Raw genomic sequence first — 23,287 nt, 5'->3', positions numbered from 1 at the left:
CACCCAGGCCATCACCAGAGATGACTCCAGGTATCTTCCTGCAGTCCCAGACAGCCCAGGACTTGCTGTGCACCGAGCTATTTTTAAGTGACAGCTGTACCTGGGACTATTTTCTGCTTTATTGCTCTCCTCAGAGTGCTGGTATCAATGAAAGCTGTGACAGAGAAGGGAGTATAAATCACTAATAGAATTTCTGTGTTGGCACTTTGCGATAAATAAGCGGGACTTTGTTGTAGTTTGGGCACTCGGTCTCTAAAAGGTTCGCCATCACTGCCCTATGGTCTAAAGAAAAGTATTTAGGGGATTTATTATTTAGATGGGTTGCGAAAAGATCTAAGGTTGGAGTCCCCCAGATATGACAGATTTCCCTAAAAGTTTGCGGGTTTAGTGACCATTCATGGGGATCTAATGTAACCCGGCTTAAGAAGTCTGCTTCTATATTTTCTGTACCTTTGAGATGGACAGCTGAGAGGGATAAAAAATGTGTTTCTGCCCACCTAAAAATTTGATGTGATAACTCTGACAAAAATTTAGACTTTGTGCCCCCTTGTCTGCGCAGATAAGCTACTGTAGTAGTGTTATCAGAAAGGATTTTTATGTGTTGATTTTTTATATACAAGTGGCCCTTTTTGAATGTTTCTAGGACTGCCTTTAACTCCCGGAAGTTTGAGGACCTAGAACAAGTCTGGCTGTCCCACTGACCTTGAAAATAGTGGCCTGCCAATGCAGCCCCCCAACCTGACAGGCTTGCGTCTGTTCGTATTGTTAAGATTGGGTTTGGGTTCCACCAAACTCCTTTCTTTAAGTTTATGGGATTCTTCCACCAGGATAGTGAATGTTTAACTGAAAGGGGAATTTTTACCTTGTGGTCTAGATGTAGAGGGTTTTTGTCCCACACCCGGATTGTCCAAGCCTGCATAGTCCTTGTGTGGTTTTGAGCCCAAGACACGCACTGGATACAGGACGTCAGAAGGCCCAGAAGACTCAGAGCTGCTCGAATGCTGCACGACTCTTTCCTCTGGAAGAGACTTATACTTTCCTTTATTTTTTGGATCTTTCCTAACGGTAGGAAAGAACTCTGTTTCACAGAATCTAGTTTTACCCCTAGAAACTTTTTTACTGTCTCTGGTTTTAAATCTGATTTTTTCTTGTTTATGACCCAACCTAAGTCCTGGAGGAGACCTATGACTATCTGAAGGTGGGTCTCTAGTTCTAATTTGGTCTTGGCAACTAGAAGTAGGTCGTCTAGGTAAGGAACTATAATTATGCCCTTCAACCTTAGGTGGGCCACTACCTCTGCCATAATTTTTGTAAAAATACGGGGTGCCGAAGAGATCCCAAATGGTAGGGCTTTGAACTGAAAATGAAGTATTTTTCCCCCCGGGGAACGAACTGTGAACCTTAGATATTTCTGGTGATCCTGGCAAATAGGGACGTGATAGTACGCGTCTTTTAGATCGATCGTACATAGAAAATAACTTTTTCCTATCAAGGGGATTGCTGACTTTATCGATTCCATCTTGAAGTGTCTGTACTTTATAAACCTGTTTAATTTTTTTAGATTTATAATTAGACGGTAAGACCCATTGGGTTTTTTTATCATAAATAGAGGGGAATAAAATCCTTCCCCTTTTTCTATCTCCAAGACTGGAACAATCACATCCATCTGAAGTAACTGTTGGATGTTGGTCCAAAGGTGGAGAGTTTGATTTTCTGGCAGATTTGGGTTCTGAAAATGTTGTGGGGGAATATGGAGAAACTCTACCCTGTAACCTGACTGGATGGTCTGGAGTATCCAAGGGTTTTGGCAGATTTTTTCCCATTCGGGCCTGAAATGGGAAAGTCTCCCCCCCACCTGTAAGTCATTGTTTCCTCTGCTTGTGGTCGGGGTTAGAGAAAAACCCTCGACCTGCGCCTCCTTTTGCGTAGCTCCATCTACCTGTCTTTCCTTTGCCCCTAAAGGGAGGTTTTTCTTCCCTGGAAGCACGAAAGGGAAAGGGAAAGGAAGGTTTTTTAGGGGGAATTCTATTAACCGGAAACCCCTTTTTTCTGTCTGCAGCATTCTCTAGTATGGAGTCTAATTCGCTGCCAAACAAAAATTCACCTTGGAATGGGATACCGCAGAGCATAGATTTAGATTTTGTATCCCCACCCCACTGTTTTAGCCAGAGAGATCTCCGGACAGAATTGGTCAAGGCCGCCTCTTTGGCCGAAAACCTTAAAGCTTCAGCAGAAGCATCCGCTAGAAATGCTGTGGCAGATTTGAGGAGGGGTAAAGACTCTATAATGGAATCTCTAGAGGTTTTATTTACCAGGTGTGATTCCAATTCTGACAACCAAAAATATAGAGTCCTGGCGACAGAAGTGGAGGCAATGTTGGTCTTAATATTTAAAGAAGACGTTTCCCAAGCCCTCTTAAGTAAGGCATCAGATTTACGGTCAAGGGGGTCTTTTAATTGGGCACTGTCTTCAAATGGGAGATCCGTCTTTTTTACTACCTTAGCAACTTGTATGTCGACTTTAGGTATTTCATCCCATAATGTATTATCCTCAAATTGCAACCTATTTCGGAATTCTTTGGGGATAGAAATTCTTTTTTCTGGCTCCTTCCACTCCGATAAAACTAAATCTTTTAGTGTGTCAATTACAGGAAAGAAACTTTTCTTTCTGTATTTAAGTCCCCCAAAGAGGTCACTCTGTACTGAGGTTGGTTCTGACACATCTTCAATTTCTAGTGTGTTTCTCAGGGCTTTTAATAAGTTGTCTAGATCTTCGGACGCAAACAAATACTTTGTGTGCCCTTGATCTTTAGAATGCCCCCCCTCTAGGCTTTCTTCCGGTCTATCATCTATAGAATAGGAAGGGAAATCTGAGTCTTGATCAGAAGAGGATGACTGAACGTATCTAGGTTTTTTCCTAGGTGGTTCGGGTAAATGAGCAGCAATAGAGGAGGAAACTTCCTCCTTTATTGCGGATCTTATTTCGTCCATTAATGACGATCTTTCCTCTTTTAAAATTTTGGTCAGACAGTCTGAACACAGGCTTTTCCTATAATCCTCGACATCTTTTAGAGGGTTTTTTAAGGGGTTTATCTCTCTCTCTCTGTTCTTTCTCTTTAGGCTCTTTCTGCTCTTTTCCCTAAGAGAAGCATACATGATAACAGTTAATAGACAGGTATGAAATGTATGGAGAGAGAGAAGAGGTCAGCCCAGGGCTTGTACTTACGGGTACCAGGACCTGGAACAGGTTGGATGCGTCATCAGCCATATTTGCTGGAAGCACCAGAGCCACCGACTAGGTTTCTCCAGGGACGCTTAAATCTGTTTCTTGCCGCGTCTGGAGAGGCTCGTCCCTCCTCCCCCTTCCGCTGAAACCGGAAGCGATCGGGCTCCTGGATCTGCGCCTGCGTCCACGGAGCCGGCTTTCGGGTCCGCCCCCAATGACGCGGCCCTGTCGCCTTGATGACGCGCTCACCGGAAGTCGCGTCAACTTGATGACGCGACGCGGCCCGACTTCCGGTACGCGGCCATTCCGGAACCGCGCACCTGAGAAGCCCGTGCGCGCGTACACGCCATCATCCCTGCCAGAGCCGGAACCCTACCACCGCCGAGGACCGATGCCCCTCACACACCGTTCCTCCAGCAGAGAAAAGGGCCCCAGCCACAGGTAGCTGCATGTCCCCCCGCAACCACCCAGCATTGGTCTCCCGGGACCGTTGGTTGGGCTGGAAGAACGGGGGGTGGGGAGGAGGTGTATATTGGTGTTCCCCCCACTCGGTTGTGAGGCGGAACCCAGAAAAAAGTAAAAATAAAAAGTAAAAAAGGAGAATCTGAATCTCGTGTCTCCCTAGGGAGACTCTCTTGCATCCTATATCCCGTAGGGACAGGAAGACACTGGTGTTGGGTGCTAGGGAGGAGCTTTTAATCTCTTGCACTTCCTGTCCCTACAGGATATAGGAGCATCCTCCAGGTGGGGGCCGTCATGGAACGTGGTGGAAATTATCTTTCTTCTCTGTATTGCCTACTAACTGTACTAGTGATGCAGGTAGGTCATCAACCATAAACAGAGCCTAAGGGGAAAACATACCCCAACAATCCTTTTCATGGCTTCCAGCTTGGCAGAGTCTTTGTTACTTTCCAACATTTGCTTCAAGTCTTCATTCCTACAAAACATAATACAAATATAATAAATGCAATAATAAAAAAAATAAATAATCTATGGTAAATACAGAAACTGGACCCCATACTGTATATCATGATATTACTGCACTCTTGGGAAATCTGTAAAGCAGTAAAACCTCTTTTTTTTTTTGCACCCCCAAGGCTGCATTCACACATTCCAGTTAGATTGCGTTTCTGAATGCAATCCAACCAGAACGGGGAGAGGGTGGAGCGATCACATATGCAATTCAAATGTGATCGGTAACAAGCACCACGTGTTTTGTATGTAAACAATGCAAAAAGAAATGCAGCTGCCGAGCCCACGCGTTTTAATTGAAATGCATATGCATTATGTTTAGAAAAGCATCCAATGAGAATTTGTGAATGCAGACTATGGGTGATGCCACACATGGCATTTTTTGGGCAGTTTTTAAGCATGTGTTTTTAGCATGTGTTTAAAAACTGGTCCGTTTTTGTCTTAATAAAACAGGTTGTAAGCAGCCAAACGCACGGTAAAAAATGGTCAAAAGCGGTAAACTGTAAAAAAAAAACTGATGTGTTTTAAACGGGCTGAAAATGCATGCTTAAAAAAGAACCAAAAACGCCACGTGTGGCATGACTCTTAGGGTCATGGAAGTTTGCTAAGGGTTTTCAAGAACAAAACTAAAAAAGCAGCCGTGGACTATAAAGGTGCGTACACACAGAGCGATTTAAACCCACTAAAAAAAAAAAAAAAAAAACAATATAATACACTTTTTCTGGTGAAAACTTAGACAAGAAAACTGGCACAGACACAATTATATATCGGGGCCAATAACTTTGTTCCATGTAGCATGCAAAAAGAACAAACAAGTAGATGAAAAAATGTTTTCTCTGTATTATTTTGCAATGCAGCAAATGTCAATATGCAGAGAAGTACCGTATATACTGGAGAATAAGAGTATGTCCCCAAAATAAAATTTGTACTCACCTTTCTGAGGCCCCCCCCCCCTCCCCCCGCAGGTCCTCTTCTGTCTTCTGAAGCTCAGGCTCAGTATTCGGGTCCCTGCTGCGTCACACACACAATGACGTCAGCCACTTCCGACAGCATAGTGTGTACGTCGCCATCGGCACACAGTCATGGTCATGTCAGCAAGAGGATGACATCATGGTATATGCAACGGCAGCGCGGAGACCCGGAGATGGAGCTTCAGAAGACAGAAGAGGACCTGTGGGGGGCGTCAGAAAGGAGAGTACAAAGTTTTTTTTTTTAAATAGGCTGGGCAGGGGGCTGCTGGCCATATAATTGGGGGCAGGTAATGGCTATATACTGGGGGGGCTGGCAGGCTATATACTGAGTGTAGGCTGTGACCAATGCATTTCCCACCCTTTGCTTATACTGGAGTCGATAGGTTTTCCCATTTTTTCATGTATACATTAAATAGAATACAATAAAGAATGCATCTATGTATATACACACACATATATACATATACCGGTATATATAGGTGCAGAGAATCCAAGAGCAGAGGGCGCACGACAAGACTGAGTAATGGTTCCAAATAGGTATTCCTTTTTATTGAAACATCAACGGTGCAAAGAGGAAACACAACGCGTTTCGGGGAACTGTGGTCCCCTTTTTCAAGTGAATAAAAGATCAATCACTGGAGTGATGTAAGGGCGTTCCAGTGTGGCCGCACCCCAAGTGTGAAGACACACGTGGCGTTTTTAGGCTGTTTTTGGGCCGTTTTTACTAAGTGCGTTTTCAGATCGTAAAAAAAGCATGCGTTAAAAAACGCATCCGTTTTTGTCCGGTTTTCCGAATTTGCGCAATGAAAAACGCACCAACACACATGCATTTTCAAAAAACGGATGCGTTTTTTACGATCTGAAAACGCACTTAGAAAAAGCGGCCCAAAAACGCCACGTGTGTCTTCACCCTAAAAGTTAAATCTTAATGAGCTCCTATTTGGCAGAATTTGCAGGCAATCACTGGCCCGTGAGGCCGGCGGCACACGTGGCGTTTTGCACCCGATTTTTTTGTAAGTAGTCTGTTAAAAATCACATGCGTTTTTGAAAAACACAAGCGTTTTTGGAAAACGCATCAGTTTTTTACCCGTTTTAATTAAGATGATTGGTAAAACTGGTATAAAAATGGATGCATTTTCAAAAAAAACGGGTTTTTAACGGACTGCTTCAAAACGCCACGTGTGCCGCTGGCGTTGGTGACTAATGGTTTTCCATCTGAACAGCACGTTCTATGACAACAGCAGAAAATGATTTTTTTACCCCACACACCAGCGCTTAAGACTGCGTTCACAAATGGCATTTACATTGCGTTTACAAAACGCTAATGTAATGTTAACGCAATTATAACATAAATCGGGTAACTCTCCCCTCCTCAGCTGTTGTGTTGCATTCCAAAACTCAAAGTCAACGCCAAGTGTGAACGCAGCGTGAAATGAAGGTGCGAGTGAGTTTACCTTGACATATTCAGCGTTGAGCTGCGTTCAGGCTGCTCTCACTTGTTCCATATACATTAGGGGTCATTTACCAAGGGCCGGATTCGCGTTTTCCCCGACGTGTTACCCGAATATTTCCGATTTGCGCCGATTTTCCCTGTATTGCCCCGGGATTTTGGCGCACGCGATCGGATTGTGGCGCATCGGCGCCGGCATGCACGCGACGGTAATCGGGGGGCGTGGCCGAACGAAAACTCGACGGAATCGGAAAAACCACCGCATTTAAAAAAAAAAAAAAAAGAAGTGTCGCAGGACTCGCGCTTACCTTCACAAGGAATAGGCCGGTGGACTTCAGGGCATTCTAGCGGGCCTTGGGGAACTTCAGTGCAGCAGCGCCACATGGTGGACATCGGAGGAACTGCCTTAGTGAATCGCGGGAAAACCCGAATCCACCGCAGAGAACGCGCCGCTGGATTGCGAATGGACCAGGTAAGTAAATCTGCCCCATTGTGTCAGTTTTTGGAACTGGATAATCCCTTTAAGTAATTGTTTTCATAAAATGATATTTGCAGCTCCCCTCTACCCTACCTTATTATTTACACAGAACATAAAAGGTTTCTGCATGTGTTGGAATTTATTTAATAGATTGTAAGCTCTTGTCAACATACGATGACCATTTTATTGTTCTGTTAGGTCTTATTTTGTGTATATGTTACCCATGATCTGTAAAACACTGTGGAATATGGGGGTGCTATAGAAATACGATTTAGGATCTATGTACATACAGGTGCAACAAATAGGGGGCACAACTACTCAGAAGTGATAACTGGTGCCGACACGTTTCAGGGTATTTGCTTTTTACCAACGTCAGACATGTAAAAAATGCACATTTGTTTTTGCCATTTCTAAGTAAACCAGCGCTGTCTGACAGGTTTACTAGGATTAGGAGACCTCTGGTCATTAAGTAGTGCACCCAGGATATGAGGCCAGAAACATAATTGTTTGAGAAGGGAGGATTAGTACATACAATTCTATTCACTGGGGTGTATAGTCACCAGATAAAGGGACACATTCCAGCAGGTGACCTCCTCCGTGACGGGGATCCCCAGATAATAGCTACACTACAATATCCAGCACTTGACTAATAGTCTCATTACTTATGTGACCCGTCACCTCTCCCGACACAAAATAACCTTCATTCCTATCGTTTAACCTGACAATGTTATTACTCGGGGATGTCCTATTTTGTGTGTACCTGTCCACCATAATCATAAAGTGCTGTGGAATATGGTGGCGCTAAGAAAATAAAGATTTTATTATAAATGTGCTCTAAATAAATCTGGGAGTTGCCAATCGGGCACCATCCAATCACTGCTGTCCAACTCAGACTCAAGACTCACCCCACTGCCAATTTTTTCATAAAAATAATGTGGTACGGACAACGGACCTCTGGTAATTGGTAATTTACTGTACTTTAGCCTTAGGCTACAATAAACAGCTATAACAGTTATCACAGGTGCCTGTAATGAAGATTTAATCCTGGTTCTGAAGACAACCCAACATTTTTAAAAATCCAATTTTCACAGAGACCAAAATAAATTCTGGCTGGATTACAATTATAAAATATACAGTTCTGACTTGCATACAAATTCAACTTAAGAACAAACTTCCTGTATGGGTCTAATATATGGGAGGAGTTACTGCTGTCAGTTGCTCTCAGCCAACCAATCAGCACTGCAGGCAGTTTTTTATTGGCTGGAGAGTGTATAGTGAAAGAAATAAAAATCACAGCCAAGTTTGTGACTCTTCCATAGTAATCCGCAAACAGAGGCGAGTACAGGGATGATGCCGGTGTAGCATCCAAATTTTTCTATGAGAAGGTCTGAGCTGCAAACACTGGCAGGAATAGGACCTGCTCAGTTCACTACAGCCTTTTCTCAGATCCAGGAAACCCGTTCATGTGTACGGGTCCATTGAAGTGAATAGTCAGTGTGTCACCCTGGCACCGATAGCACATGGTCCAAGGCCTCATTCACCCGGCTCTGTCAGAGAGCGCTGAGACACTGTGTGCTCAATACAAGATGACCGGGTGCCACAGACTTCTATGGTGGCCGTGATCGGGCCACAACTACAGTCATGGGTATGGGGCATAAAATGACGTCCATGTTGGCTTAGATGAGCCTTAGATTTTATTAACTATACTGGTGAGTGCCACTTCCCCTTATCTCGATTCTGTATCATGAAGTTGAGCACAACCTATGTGATTATTGGGGACTTCCAATCCCTCTGTCCTATAAGCTACATGACAAAGACTTGTCCAGCTTACTTCTATGCGTTCTTCTATGAGACGGATCCATGTAGCCTTAGATGAACCCGTTTCAGTGAAAGCTGGGTAACATACAGTATCACCACCATAACATCTCATTGTCTCTTTCCCATTCCTAGACTAATTATCCCATCATAATTCTCTGATATCCCTGCAGGAGCTTCTGAAACATGTAACGGTCCCATATTCTGATTCCCCAGACTTTCCAGATAACAGAAGTAAGTAGAAAGCGGCTATACGCAGCACAGCTATAAGGAACAGGAATAACAGTGTACAGGTAGTAGAGAAGGTGAATCACACCGGTAAGTGAATATTAATACATACCCAAAGATAAGCTCGGAGTATTGCTGCTCCCCGCTGCTTAGTCCCATCTCCTCGGCCGTGGGCTCAGCACTCAGACTCAGCTGCAGATTATCAGCCACATTGAGCACAGACTGGACTGCCGAGGCTGCACTCACTTTCCTTATTAAGGCGATATGCTGCTCCATGTTGCTGTAATGTCCCGGCCGGGGACACAATGATACTGGCCGGACAGGATATAAACCTCCCTCTTAACACGCAGAAAACTTCTTACAACTTCCAAAGGTCATTTCCCTTAAAAAACAAGCCCTGCCGGCGGGCACAGCATAGGGAGACATAGTAATCCAGTCTAGAAGAGGAGGCTTGGGGGCGTCGTGAGGAGCGAGGGTCTCATGCCTGTTACATAGACGTCCGGGCCAGGAGGAGAAGCTTGAAAGAAGTTCCTTATTTTCTCTTCTGAGCTGAGGGGTAAGTGTAATGGCCACACGCCGCATTACACGCTCACATGGTGTCAGGGAGAAAGTGAAGCCATCGTCTCACATGTCCTGTAGGAGGAATGTACAGGAGCCGGGCTGTAGACACCCTCCGAGAAATGCTGCTCTACAAGACTGAGGCACAAGGTGTGTCACTTTCATGGGACCCATTCACAGCCTCATAAAGGAGTTAATAAGTTTGGCTACTTTAGACGATGAAAGGGGAAGCCGTTGTCCTCCAACCACTCCTACGGTAAATGCAGCACTTACAGGATTTACAGGAGGCCTCACACATATTCCAGGATTACCTATGCCATGGAAACCCATCACACACAACTATTACCGGTACACAGCGGCTGCTAGAAGCACAGCTCCATTCTCTGTGTAGTGGCCAGGCTGAGTCACTACAGCCCCTAATAAAATGAAAGCCAAGTATGTAGTAACCCGGCGCTTGTACTACATGGAGGATAGTTCTGTACACTGGAGCTCCACAGTCAATAATATCTTCAGAATCTACAGGGGATGTCTAGAATTAAAGGGGTTGTCCAAGATTGACCTCAGCGTTCACATTAGTCCATTGTATAAGAACTGTGCTTAGTATTCATGTGCAAGTCTATTCTACCATGTGACAAAGGAGGTGACGTCACCAGCTAGTATAACAGAACCAGTGCTGACCGGATCATCAGAACTGCTGTTCCTGACCTCCACCTGACTGTCTGCCTACATGAAGCAGTGGCAAGACCTGACTGCACTCAAGTCAATGCAGGTGACCACGATAGAGGCTGCTTGTTCGGCAAATTATTTTTCTCATTAGCAATGAATTATCGGAGTTGTCCACTAATAGAGATCAGGATAAGAATACAGGCAGTCCCCGGGTTATGTACAAGATAGGGTCCATAGGTTTGTTCTTAAGTTGAATTTGCATGTAAGTGGAAACTGTATATTTTATAATTGTTGATCCAGACATTTTTTTTAATCCCCAGTGACAATTGGAGTTTCAAAATTTTTTGCTGCAATATGTACAAGGATTAATAAAGCTTCATTACAGTCAGCTTGCAGCTGATCATTGCAGTCTGAGACTATAGTAAAGCATCTGTCTGCTGTAAACTCACACAATGGGAGGGAGAAGTGATTCTACACAGTGTAACAGCCTGTGAAGCTACAGCACGGAGGGGCTCTGGAAAGTGCCTCTGATTTATTAGTTTGGTGGCAGATTTCCTTTAATCAAGCTGTGACCATGGCCGTCATGTAGTCATATATCCTCACATTGTCCTGCATGAGGGACACAAAGCAGAACTAATACACACAAAGATGTAAGGAGGTCCCAAGGATGAATCACAGATTGGTAACACATGGCGTGATGACACATCAGCACGTGGTCACAATGTGACATGTGGTTTGGGTCTAAAACACAGAGTGACAGGACAAGTGACCCGATCACATACAAGCACAAAGGCAGGACGGAATACCTAGAACTCACCAGTATAAACAGCGAGACACAACCTCGTGTACATAGAGGGGGTAATAAAGACAAGAGGAAAGGAATGGGGAACTTTCACCTGCAGGAAGATCAAGCAGTAAAGCTCGTTTTTGCCTCCAATCCGTTTCTAAATGTCTTTTTTTTTTTAGAATGCAGAGAAGTTTCCATGATATGACAATCAGGAGATTGAGTAGCCATATATTACCCCCCTCTAGCATTTAGGGGGGGGGGGGGGGATATAGTTGCACCACATTCTGAGGAGCTTAACTTTTTAGCAGTTGAGATGACACTTCTCCTTACTTCTTTGGCTCAGACCAATCGCAGAGAACTGATATTTATATAGCACTACAGATTCCTAGCTTATAGCACAACATGTATTAATCCATCACATGATTGCATGAGATCTCAGATATGGACTCTCCCAATAGCTTTACTTATTAATATCCCTTCACATTATAATCCCTTATCCCTTATTATCCCTTTAACGAGAGAGTGAGCACAGTGATGCACAGCTAGCAGTATCATCCATGATCCATAGCCCTATGCCAAAGGGAATAATCCCTTTATGTGTCATTCAGGTATAGAAAGGACAGCAAGTATTTACCAAACTGAATCCCTTCTTGGTCATAGAAACTGCCACCTCCAAAATCATTTAGGATTCTAAGTCCTAAGGATCCACAACCTATATTAATGTGTCACAGTATCACAGACCATACATGCTACAGATGTCTTGTCATTGAAATTCTTCTAGTGCCATCTAGTGGCTAGAAATTATTATTACATCTGATTCATCCACAGCTTCTTACAATGGTTTGTTATACGGTTCATCAGACTAAATCTTGATAAAATGTTAAAAGAGATGACACCAAAGTAAGGGCAAGTAAAACAACTACCGTCGGCATATCCGTTTTTTATCGGATGATAAATAAAGGTAGATAAACTTTCAGTAACTGATGACATAGTGTCTGTTTATTTAACTGATGCCCTTACCTTTCTTGGTTAAAAAAAATGGACACTTTTTTTCAGTTAGTATCCGTTTTTTGTGAATCAGTTTTTTTAATTACACTTTACTTTCACTTTCAATACATCATTCTATAGCTTCTATAATCCATCAATCCCTCATAATAGTTGCCATCTATAGAGGTCTAATTTTTACCTATACATCTTGCTTTTCTATCTATTTATAAACCTACCTATCAATCTCTCATTTCTAATTACCCATCTACCTAATGATCTCTTATGTCTACCTATCTTTCTATAGCTCACATGTATCTATAATCTATCCATCATCTCTTTTTCTGTCTATATCTGTCTATTGTCTTCATCTTAAAAAAAATATGTAAAAACTGACGCTTACATTGAAGTCCATGGGACAAATAGTAAAAAAATAAAACTTAATGTCATCCATTGTGGTCAGTTTGGCACCATCAGTTTTGGATTTTTTTTTATTTTTTAGACAATAAAAAGTACTGCAATTTCCATATTTTGTTCTGTGAAAAAAACTGATCCAAAACAGATCACTGTACAACTGATGACAAACATTTACATTGATTTCAATGGGATTTAAAACGGATCCATTCTATTTCAGTTTTTTACTTTTCTAGGCGAATACTAGAGACAGAAATCACAACTGTAGTGTGAACTGTGCCTAAATAGGGAAAATATACAATTCTAGCTTGAAACATATAATGCTAGCTAAATCCATATTTTTAATGTATATAGCGCAGTCATATTCTGCAGCGCTGTACAGATCATGGGGGACGTATAGACACACACCAAGACATTACAGAGCAATAACATGGTCAAATGAAACAATAGAACTCAATCTATTTCACCAATTATGAAACTTGTTTATGGAGTTCTCATAGCACCTAAAGCACCGGCTCTTACAATCCCTAAATTTTAGAGAACTTCGACAGAAGTCAGCGAGGGACATTTATCATAGTCAGCGCTCCCTGCGGCAGATGCATCAAGAGGATTAGACCTCCTGATGTATTAGTCAGGCAGCTGCACCTCTGTGCCAAACTGTGCCAGGACCTACATGCCATACTTTTGCAAATATTTAGCGGTGAATGTTCACTGGCTTTAGCAGGAACGCCCCATACATGCCCACTCCGCCAGCGGCTGCACCTCCTCCATGCTCACATGGCGTGGATGTAGCGTAGTTGCTAAAATAATCGCAGTGCCCAAGAAATTGTAATTATTTTAGTACTTCTACACCAGAGAACTGGCGTAGAAGCACTAATAAATGGAAGCTCAATGTGTGCCCGCACCCTGGTAGTCAATGGGTACACAAAAAAAATAAATAAATAGTTTCTCGAAACAAACTGGATGTTTTGTCTAACTTTTGAAAATCTTTTTTTAAGGACGTAAAAAGGATGAAGGGATGATGCCATAAGCAAATATGCTGTTTCTTTATGCACTAAAAACTGTTCCAATAGTGCCTTAAAAAGCAAGCAATTAATGCTGGACACCTACCATCAATCAAACTGATGGTAGATGTTCTTTAACCTACCACAAGAAGCAGATCTGATGGTAGATTCCTCCTGCCCGACTCTGACCTAATCTTAATTTCACAAATCTTGAAACCAAATAAATGTTATAAAAGTAATATGTACATTACCTGCAGAGGCTACTGACCAGGCAACACAAAAGTAGCCTCCTCAGGTAAAAAAAGTAAACATTTGAGCCCCCACTAAAAACACAAACTCCATTCACATTGTGTCACATTTGACAAAATAAATAGTATTGCCTGCAGCGCATTTTGCTGTGGACATACCATATGTACTCGTGTATAAGCCGACCCCACATAGTATACAGCCAGCCCCCTGCCAAAAAAAATATAAAAAACTTAAATACCCATCCTCCGGTGTCCTGATCGCTGGCACGGGTATCAATCTTCAAAGCGAGGCAGCCTATCTTCGGCGTGGGTCTCGGCGGCTCCTCTTCTCTCGTCAGCAGTCGCGTACATGCGATCTGCCAGCGGGCGCACACTATGATGCGGCGGTGTCACTGCTGACAGGCCACCGATCCGGACACCGGAGGGTGAGTATTACGTTTTTAATTTTTTACTTGACTCGTGTGTAAGCCGAGGTGAGTTTTTTCAGCACATTTTTTCTCGGCTTATGCACGAGTATATACGGTATTAAGAAACTGTACCAAACCTGTTAAAATACAATGGTATATGTTGGACTCTACTGTGTGACTGATCCATCACAGAACTAGGGCTCTTGTGCATATCACAGCCCATACAACATCAGCATGTGAGGTCCGCTCATGCATCAATGACAGAAGGGGAGACTCGGGCAATCAGATCATGCACTGTGGAAACCATAACCGTGAGTATGAGCCCATAGAAACACATGGGGGCATGTGATAGCTGGTGTGCAGGATGCCTTCCATACAGGCTCAAAATTTTGTAAGGCAAGGACATTGACTAATGAAAATGAAGTTATGCTCCCCGGTGGAGCAAAGCACATCTGACCTACTAGTGCTGATCTATGGTAGGGGGTTACACATGAGATCAATAAGTACTACATGAGAAAATGTGGATGCAAATAACGATTCCTAAGGGTGATGCCACACGTGGCGGTTTTGTTCTTTTTTTAAGTATGCGTTTTCAGTCCATTTAAAAACGCATCCATTTTCGACCATTTTTCCCAATCATCTTAATAGATAAACAGGTTGTAAGCAGCCAAACACATGGTAATCAGTCAAAAACGGATGCGTTTTCAAAAACGGAGGCAGACTGTACCAAAGTCACCATACACTGCAATTCTGTACTACTGCAGTATATGGTATCAGCAATGAAATGTTCTAAGGGGCCTAAAACATTTTTTTTTTAATAAAACTCTAAGAATCAGCCACTTTCCCATAAAGCTACAATAAAAATAAACAATTATTGCACAACAGATTGAAACACAAAATTCTTTGTAAAAAGTTATCAAATGGTTGTACAGTCCCGATGAAATAGTCAGCTCTTCCTGATAAATAATGACACCTTACACAGGTCTGTACAGCAAAGTAGGAAACAAGTTAATGGGAAACAAAGCCTTTTTTTTTTTTTTTTAAACATAATACAACCTATATAAATTCAGCATCTCCATGAGCGTACTGACCCAAAGAATAAAGAGGAGGTGTAATTTGTACCGCACAGTGGAAGCCATAGAAAACAAGAAAAATTTGTGCAAGTGCGTTTATTTTTTAAATCAATCTTACTACATTGGGAAAAATTTTCCAGCTTTCCAGTACATGGCAAACAATTTGCTTGTGTAAAGCCAGCCTCATATAGCTCTGTACACGGAAATTTTTTTTAAAAGTTATTGATTTTGACAGCGCATAGCGGCAACGCGTTAATATGTGCGCACGTACACAGATGCTGTAACCTGCTTACACTCTGATGAGTAGTGAGTGTTGCTCTAACCCTCATGTCGGTGTGAATACCACATCCATGCTTCCTGAAGTACACCCACCTCTACTTCTAGTCAGTACAGACACCTGCATTGTGTGATGGATCCTGATCACTTCTAATGCAGATTATCGGGGTATCTGATGTACTGACACATATACTGCTGCATGGAGGACTTTACCTGCTGTCAGAAGTAACAGAGCTGCCACCAGATGCACTGAAGAAAGTCCATAACAGCAGTGTGAACACAGCCGTGACATTTCCCATTTTGTTGTTTGCCATCTACAAGGACATGCAGGACCTCTCCGTCCTAGAGAAGACTGATCCACACTGAAGACATTTACAAGTTACCTGGATCAGTCATCAATGGTACACGTCACAATGACCTGTATTCAGCCACAGCCCCAGGGATTGGTAATGTAGCTCTGTAATTACCAGTACAAGTATGCAGTCAGGGAGCCAATTATATAATGAATACTAATTTGGAACTTTAAAGTTCCTTAAGACGGGAATCATCTGGCAGGTCACATGCATACGGATCTTAAATATGGAAACCAAGCTGAAATGATAGAGAGAGATTTTATATATACACACACACGCTTTGTACAAATAATATACTCTTCTACACACCCCCATTCAGCAGTGCCAATCACTGCGGTCTCTGTACCTGTGATTTGACCGTCAGACGACCGTATTTGGGATGTGAAATAGCAAGTGTCTAAATAGCAGATCCCATTTTGGGTCCAACCTTTCTGTGACCATTTACTGACACAACGATGGGAGAACTGCTTAGTTCTAGAGGGGAATTCCATGTATTTATACTCCTCCGACTGGTGATAAATGACTAATAATACATCTAACTGCCCAGCGGCCCAGGCCTGCTGCTAAACTGGCAAATCCTGCTGACAGGGTTTGGAACAACCGCACCTTAGTCAGCTACAGGACACTCAGTTTTGGAAGTCTTTGGGTTTGCCGATGTTGAAGGATGTTCAATGGTGTGCAGATCACCATCCCTCAGATTATTCACTGACTGGGGTTGTTTGGTCCCAGGGCCTGGTGGCCTCGTCTCCATGATATTTTCTCATCGGATCCTGATGAAGGCCTTGTCTACTCCACTCCTAGCAATAAAGTGGTGGGATGATCATATGGCTCAAGAACGCTCATGCTTTCTCTTACAGTTTTCACCACTTGTGAACAAAATGGTACTGCTCCATGTTATCCACCAGAATTACCTTAGCGGTTTGCCTCCTATGGAAGCAGGATATTACACCCCCCAAATACCAATTCCTCCATCAATCACCAGCAGCCCTTGGCCACATTATCCAAGCGTGTCCTGTCCTGCAGAATTTTTGGACTGAGGTGGTTGCCCATCATGGAGAAACCTGTTACTCTGACTCCAGAAGTGTCATTCTAGATGAGGAGTCTTGGTCACAATACACCAAAATATTCCTCACCAAGACCCTTTTCCTAAGAGTTCTGACATGGATGGGTCCTAGATCACTCTCTCTTAAGACGTGGAAGAGTCTTGTCAATTACACAACTTCTAATCAAAAAAATATATATAAAAATAGTGAACGTCCCAATAAATATAGGATTGCAACCCCCCGCTAACTGCTTACCACCACCACAAGATCTGTCATCCTCCATCCATACCTTATACTAACCTCCGGGGCTCCCCTATCTTTTTATACAGCAACTTTCCTTCCACGAAAAACCTTCTGATTCACAAGGAAGAGTTTATGTGTAGCTGCAGATGGTCCCAATATAACTTGTTGAGCCTCCAGCCAGTCTTCCCGTATTACACTCCGAGGGGTCAGCCACAAAATTTCAGAGCTCCCCTTCCCACTTGTCATCTCCTGAGTCTAAGGGTTGTGGCACACGTGGCATTTCCAACCCGTTTTTAAACAGTCTGTTAAAAAACACATGCATTTTAAAAAGGTGTGCATTCCCAAGATCATTGGGAAAAACTGTCAAAAACAGGCGCTTTTCAAAAAACGCACACGTTTTTTTAACAGACTGCTTAAAACTGCCTAAAAGTGGGTACAGAATGCCATGTGTGCCACCACCCTTAGTCTTATGGTGGGATGTGTCTTCAATGAGGAGCTCCTCTACCTCCCCCGAATCCAATAAGTGGTCAGAGATGCTGCATACAAGATAGTCACGTTCTAGAACATAGCACAAAAAACTGGTCCAACTGTACCACCAGGTTAATTCTAGAAAGTCTATAATGAAAAAGATGAGACCCCTCCTGAGTAGTGGCTGTATGTATATCACCACTAACACCAGGGGACACCAGGGTCAGATACTACTAGTGAAGAACACTAACCCTGGCCTATAGCATGTGTGGTGAACAGAGAAGGGAATTAGTGACCCACCCAATTGCTGGTTGATAAAGGCGTAAAGTTTGCATGATCACATAGCACTTATTAACATTTCAATCCCCATATGTTCAGGGCCAATATACTTAACACACAGGGTCATTATATCAGACTTTCACAAAATGTGGGAGGTCGGGCATCTGACGGTCAGAGATAATATATAGTTTCTTAGATTCTGTCTAAGAACATTTCACCACAGCGATTATTGGAGCCTGCGTGTACTAGAGAAGGGCTCTTCTACATCCAGCCATCATGTGAATGTCTATCATGTGACCAGGCTGCCGGACTGGAGCCGTCATCCCCTCATTAGAATCACATTCTCTCTACAGGGAAGATTCCCCTCTACTAGGAGTATTTGTGGCTCAATTGATCTGTATTTGTTTCTACTTCTCATTTGTACTATGTGCCGTATCTTTTGTACCACTTTTATTTGATTAGGTTAGTACTTCCAGTAATATCTGTAGACTTCTATAGTCAAATTTTATGGTTTTTAATCAGTGTCATACTAATAAAGCTTTTTTTTCTTTGCATGGAATTTGGTTCACTTTCTCTTATTTTAGTGTTATATTGTACCAGGAACAAAAAAAAAATCTATAATTAATTAAATCTATAATATAATTAAAAATCTTCAATCGGTATACATTCCTCCCTGTTGAGCAGCATGTGAATGAGGCCTAAAATGTTAGGATATGTAGTTTGCTCCCCATAGTTTTATAAAAAGATTTGCCTTAAAGCTTTCAATTGTCTCTGTTCATAGAGGAACTGTATCTGGGAAGGAGGACGCCAAGACACCAATTGTCGCATGATGACCTCTATACATAGAACGTAACACGGTAATGGCTTCTATTTTCCTGTCACAGTCACATGGAAAAAAAAATTAGAGTCCAGGGGGACAGAGAGAAAGGCCTTTTAAGATCAGTCTTTAAATAATGATGGCTCCAGAACAAGGTGCAGAGGATTTTACTTCTTCCATTGCGTTAGGTGAAATCCACTGTGGATCCACAGGAAAAAAATCGGAGAAGCTAAAGATGATAAAATGTACACCATGTATTCTGAAGAATTAAACAAAATGGATATTTCATACAATCCAAGGGTACCTTGCACTAGTGTTATGTTAGATGCATTCGAGTGCAGACTCTTCAGACTTGATTCACTTTTAAAGGGAACCTGTCACCAGGAGAGCCATTTTTAGCACTCCCCCAGTCCCCACATAGCATAGTACATACACTGCCAAAGTGTTTTTATATTAAAAATTGGTTTTACAGAAAAAAGATATATTATATTGTACCTTTCGTTAGCATCTGCTGTGTGACTAGGCACTCGTCCCCTGGGAGGGTCTGGAAAGGAGTAGTTCCCCCCCACCCTTGGGAAACAGCTTCTCCATGTGTCCTATTCAAATACTGTATATGAAAACACCCATCACTTGGCTTAGCGACGCCCCCTGCTCCTCTACAGCCAATCCTGAGTGTGGGGAGTTATTCATATATTTGAAAAGGTCACATGTTTCCCAAGGGTGGGGGGGAACTGCTCCTTTCCAGCCCCTCCCATTTGGCAACTGCCAAGTCACACAGCAGATGCTAATGAAAGGTACAATATAACATATCTTTTTTTCTGTAAAACCAATTTTTTATACAAAAACACTTTGGCAGTGTATGTACTATGCTCTGTGGGGACTGGGGGAGTGCTAAAAATGGGTCTTCTGGTGACAGGTTCCCTTTAAAGGATCCCAAGGAACAACTTGCTGATGGGTGGGGGGTCTCTGTTATAAGACCAACCACAGATCATGACAAAGTCCTATGGGGACTGATGTATCTCCGTCAGACCCCTCGTCACTCCCTGAGATGAGCGGAGCAGCTAGCTGTGCATGTCCGTCCTGCCCCAGTCATCTCTATGGAGCGGAGGGAGATTGCCAAGAGCGTTCTAGGGGATAGAGCCTAACTTGTTTCCTGTTTCCCCTTTAAAAGACACCCAAAAGGCTGACAATAGATTAGCGCAAGCAGCTATGGAAACTGTCGAGTATGTTGATCTCATCCCATGGGCTGCACACATTGAACAGGAGGGGAATCCTCGCATTATGATTTGTAAAGAGTTGCAAAATTTGATGGCGCTTTATAAATAAAGATTATTATTATTATACAAAGATGATGCAAGGACTCCCCATCTGCTGGCTGAAATCCTGCACCAGAACTGTAATAATTAAAGGAATTGGCCACTTTACCTAATTTTTTTTTGTAAAGTGTATTTAGGTGTGCGGGCAAGATATTAGATAATTTACCAATCTACATCTATTAAAGGGATTGACCGAGACTTTCCAAAAAAAAAGCTAAAGTGGCCGGGAGGGGGCGGCTTAAAAAAAAATATACATGTACTTACCTCAAGACGTCTTTCCGGGGTTTCTCATGCTGCTATCGTTCAGGTCAGTGCCCCACATGGCCGTGGAAGCAGGGATGCATTTAGCTTCTGTCTGGACCCAACACCCACCCAGCCTGCATAAACAATGCTGTGAATAGGGATGGGTGGGCACCTTCCCGGCCACCTTTGTTTTTTTGGAAAGTCTTGGACAACCCCTTTAATAGTTCTACCTATTCTACCTCATCAGCCAGACATTCCTGTCCATAACACGGCTGCAGATGGAAGGTCATGTGATCTTATCTGTCCATGAGCAATCACCCTGCCAGGACGTGGATATTATAGTCATGAATACTATTCTAAGGTCCTGGAAAGGCCATTTTTCATGGACAGTTAAGATCACATGATCTTCCATCTGCAGCCATTACATGAACAGGAATATCTGGATGATGATGTAAAAAAACAGGAGGGTTCAATTTATATATCATGAAAGTGGTGCAGAACTTTTCATAGATGAATAATGGTAAATTACCTAATATCCTGTCCCCCACACTTACACAAACATTACAAAAATATGAGGTTAAGTGGCCAACCCCTTTAAAGGAATACTCAAGTCAAAGCTGATTCATTGAATGATAGCTTGTGCAGGTCAGTAATGGAGAACCTATGGCATAGGTGCCAGAAGTGGCACTCATAGCACTTTCTATGGGCACCCAGACGACGGGACAGAATCGTTTGTGTAGTCCCAGGGGTTGGGATTTGGTTTGGATGCATTTCAAAAAACCACACCTGACTTGTCTATGCTGCATACTGCTCAGCTCTCGGCCCCCTTTTTTGTGCTCCTGTACACCTCCTCCACAGATGTCAGCTCATCAGGCTGTGACCTTTGTGAAGGAGCAGGAGAGAGGAACTGTATTGGAGCACAAAGGTGGGGACTGAGCGCTGAGCAGTCTGCAGGACAGACAAGTCACATGTTATTTTTTTAAATGCATCCAAACTAAATCCCAACCCCTGGAACTACACAGAGGATTCTGCCAGGGTGCAAGGTAAGTTATAACACACAATTATACGTAATGCAAATGCTTCGAAAAAAGCAGAAAGGCTGTGTTGCAATCCATCTGTAATGGGCTCCTGTAACCTGTCTTTAGTGAAAATGAGGTCCGTGGTGACAGGTTCCCTTTAAGGTAAGCCATCCTTGACTGACTGGAACTGCAGGAAGAGTGAAGTGTGAACAGGGTCAGATTATCTTTTTTATCTCATTTCCTGTACAGAGAGACCCTGGAGAGAAGCTACAATGATATCTGAATTTGCCCTACTGGTTTCAACTATATTGGTGTACTTAGGGGGCCGATACAACTGAATATTGTGGGAAGGATAGGGAGCAATAAGTTACCATTTAAATTGCCATGTTGGCACCTGATGGTAAATAAGTGGGTTTCGGTTGTAGTTCAGGTTTGCCATCACTGCTCTAAGTTCTAGCAAGGTTCTAGGAATACACTGAAAATGAATCATGCTCCTCTATCCAGGCACCAGGCATTATTCAATGACTTTCTTCAATGTTCCTTTAACACAGTACCTAGGCCCGTTACCATAGGCTACAGCTGATGTACTCGCTAGCATTAAAAGTGTTCTTAGATTTTACTTTTTACCCCCCCCCCCCCCATTAGAACCAACTATGCTACTTGCTTTGTATATGTATCATTATACGCCTTTTTGTTGCGCCTAACTTGTGTCTTGGCGCCTTCCTGTCTAATAAAGGGCAATGAATTTCCCTATGTACAGAGCAAAGACAGCAGGGGCTTTATGACAAATGACTCATAACTGAACTGCAGGACTTTTAGGGCACATCCACACGCTCCATATATATCCACTGAAGATGGAGATGTAACTTTTGCTGTCTAATTTACACTTTACGTTGCGTGGGGCTGCTACTGGTGTCTTATCAATAACGTTCATAACAGACAAATAAGCTTCAGATAAAAAGATGTGAGCGCCTTTTCATACACAGGGCACAGACTTCAGCTTTCATTGTTTTCTCAGAAACTTGACCCCCAGCAATCATCTATGCTGTGGGTTGGAATTAAGTTGTAAAAGAGGCACAACTCATTTAAAGGGGTTGTCAAGCCATACACAGGATAGGGAATAACGTGCTGATTGGTGGGAGTCCCAGCGGACCAGGAGAACAGAGCACCTCATGTGCCTCCTATTATATACCTCTCTATGGAACTGGAGATACTGGAGTTCAGTGCTCGACTACTTCCATCATAGCGGATAGAGTGGCAGCGGGCAGGTCTTTTTGGGTACAACAGACCCCTGTTCTAGGGATACATTTTTGTGACTGGACAACCCCTTTTAGTCTGATCTCCAATTTAGTGCAAAACTACAACTCCCAGAGTGCCCTGGCATATGCAAATTGTGCAAAACTACAACTCCCAGGGTGCCCAAGACAGCTGCAACCTGTGGATGTCAATCTAGTTCATAACTACAACTCCCAGCATCCCCTGACAGCCCGCGGCTTGAAGTTGCCTGCCTGCAGCAGTTTGGAGATCACTGATGTAATCCATACCAGCAGAACTACAACTCCCAGCTGTGTACATGATGGGTGTAGTAGTAGACACACACACGTCTGACAGCTGGGGAGTAGGAGGCCCCCTCTCCCGTGCACTTCTTACTTTTTGTCGCTGCTGAAGAGCCCGAAGCCGGCCGGAGTGGAGCTGCCGCCCGGTGTAGCCTCCTGTGCCAGCTCTGCCCCCTCCCCGCCGCCTCCGGTGTTGTAGTCATTGTTGTAGGTGAGGCTGGTACTGGAGTTGGACATGGCTCCGCTCATCTCGTACTCTGGGTCTGAGTGAATGGAACAACTCCGGGAAAACGGGAACGACTGCTGGTACTACGGAAGCCGGAGCGGGCAGCCAGCAGTCACGTGACAGGAGGGTGACACGGCGCCACAGGCACAAGGCTCGGAATTCCGGGTG

General features: G+C 43.2%; 1 protein-coding gene across 2 annotated transcripts in view; it reads right to left on the bottom strand.

Moving 5' to 3' along the window:
* Nucleotides 1–23,287, bottom strand: part of AP3B1 (adaptor related protein complex 3 subunit beta 1) — a 157,361-nt gene extending 134,074 nt beyond the window's left edge. The window contains exons 1-2 of one of the 2 annotated variants that reach the window (XM_072137879.1): nucleotides 22,988–23,287; nucleotides 4,087–4,162 (exon numbers count right to left, since the gene is read on the bottom strand). In XM_072137879.1, the coding sequence (XP_071993980.1) occupies nucleotides 4,087–4,162; nucleotides 22,988–23,142 (231 nt within the window). In that variant the 5' untranslated portion in view covers nucleotides 23,143–23,287. Of the gene's footprint in view, nucleotides 1–4,086; nucleotides 4,163–9,251; nucleotides 9,669–22,987 lie in introns of those variants that run through there. The other variant, XM_072137869.1, reaches the window with a different exon arrangement.

The sequence above is a fragment of the Engystomops pustulosus genome, chromosome 1 (assembly GCF_040894005.1).
Source record: "Engystomops pustulosus chromosome 1, aEngPut4.maternal, whole genome shotgun sequence".
Lineage (NCBI taxonomy): Eukaryota > Metazoa > Chordata > Amphibia > Anura > Leptodactylidae > Engystomops > Engystomops pustulosus.
Note: the sequence above shows the minus strand (reverse complement) of the source record. Positions and strands in the feature narration are given on the sequence as shown.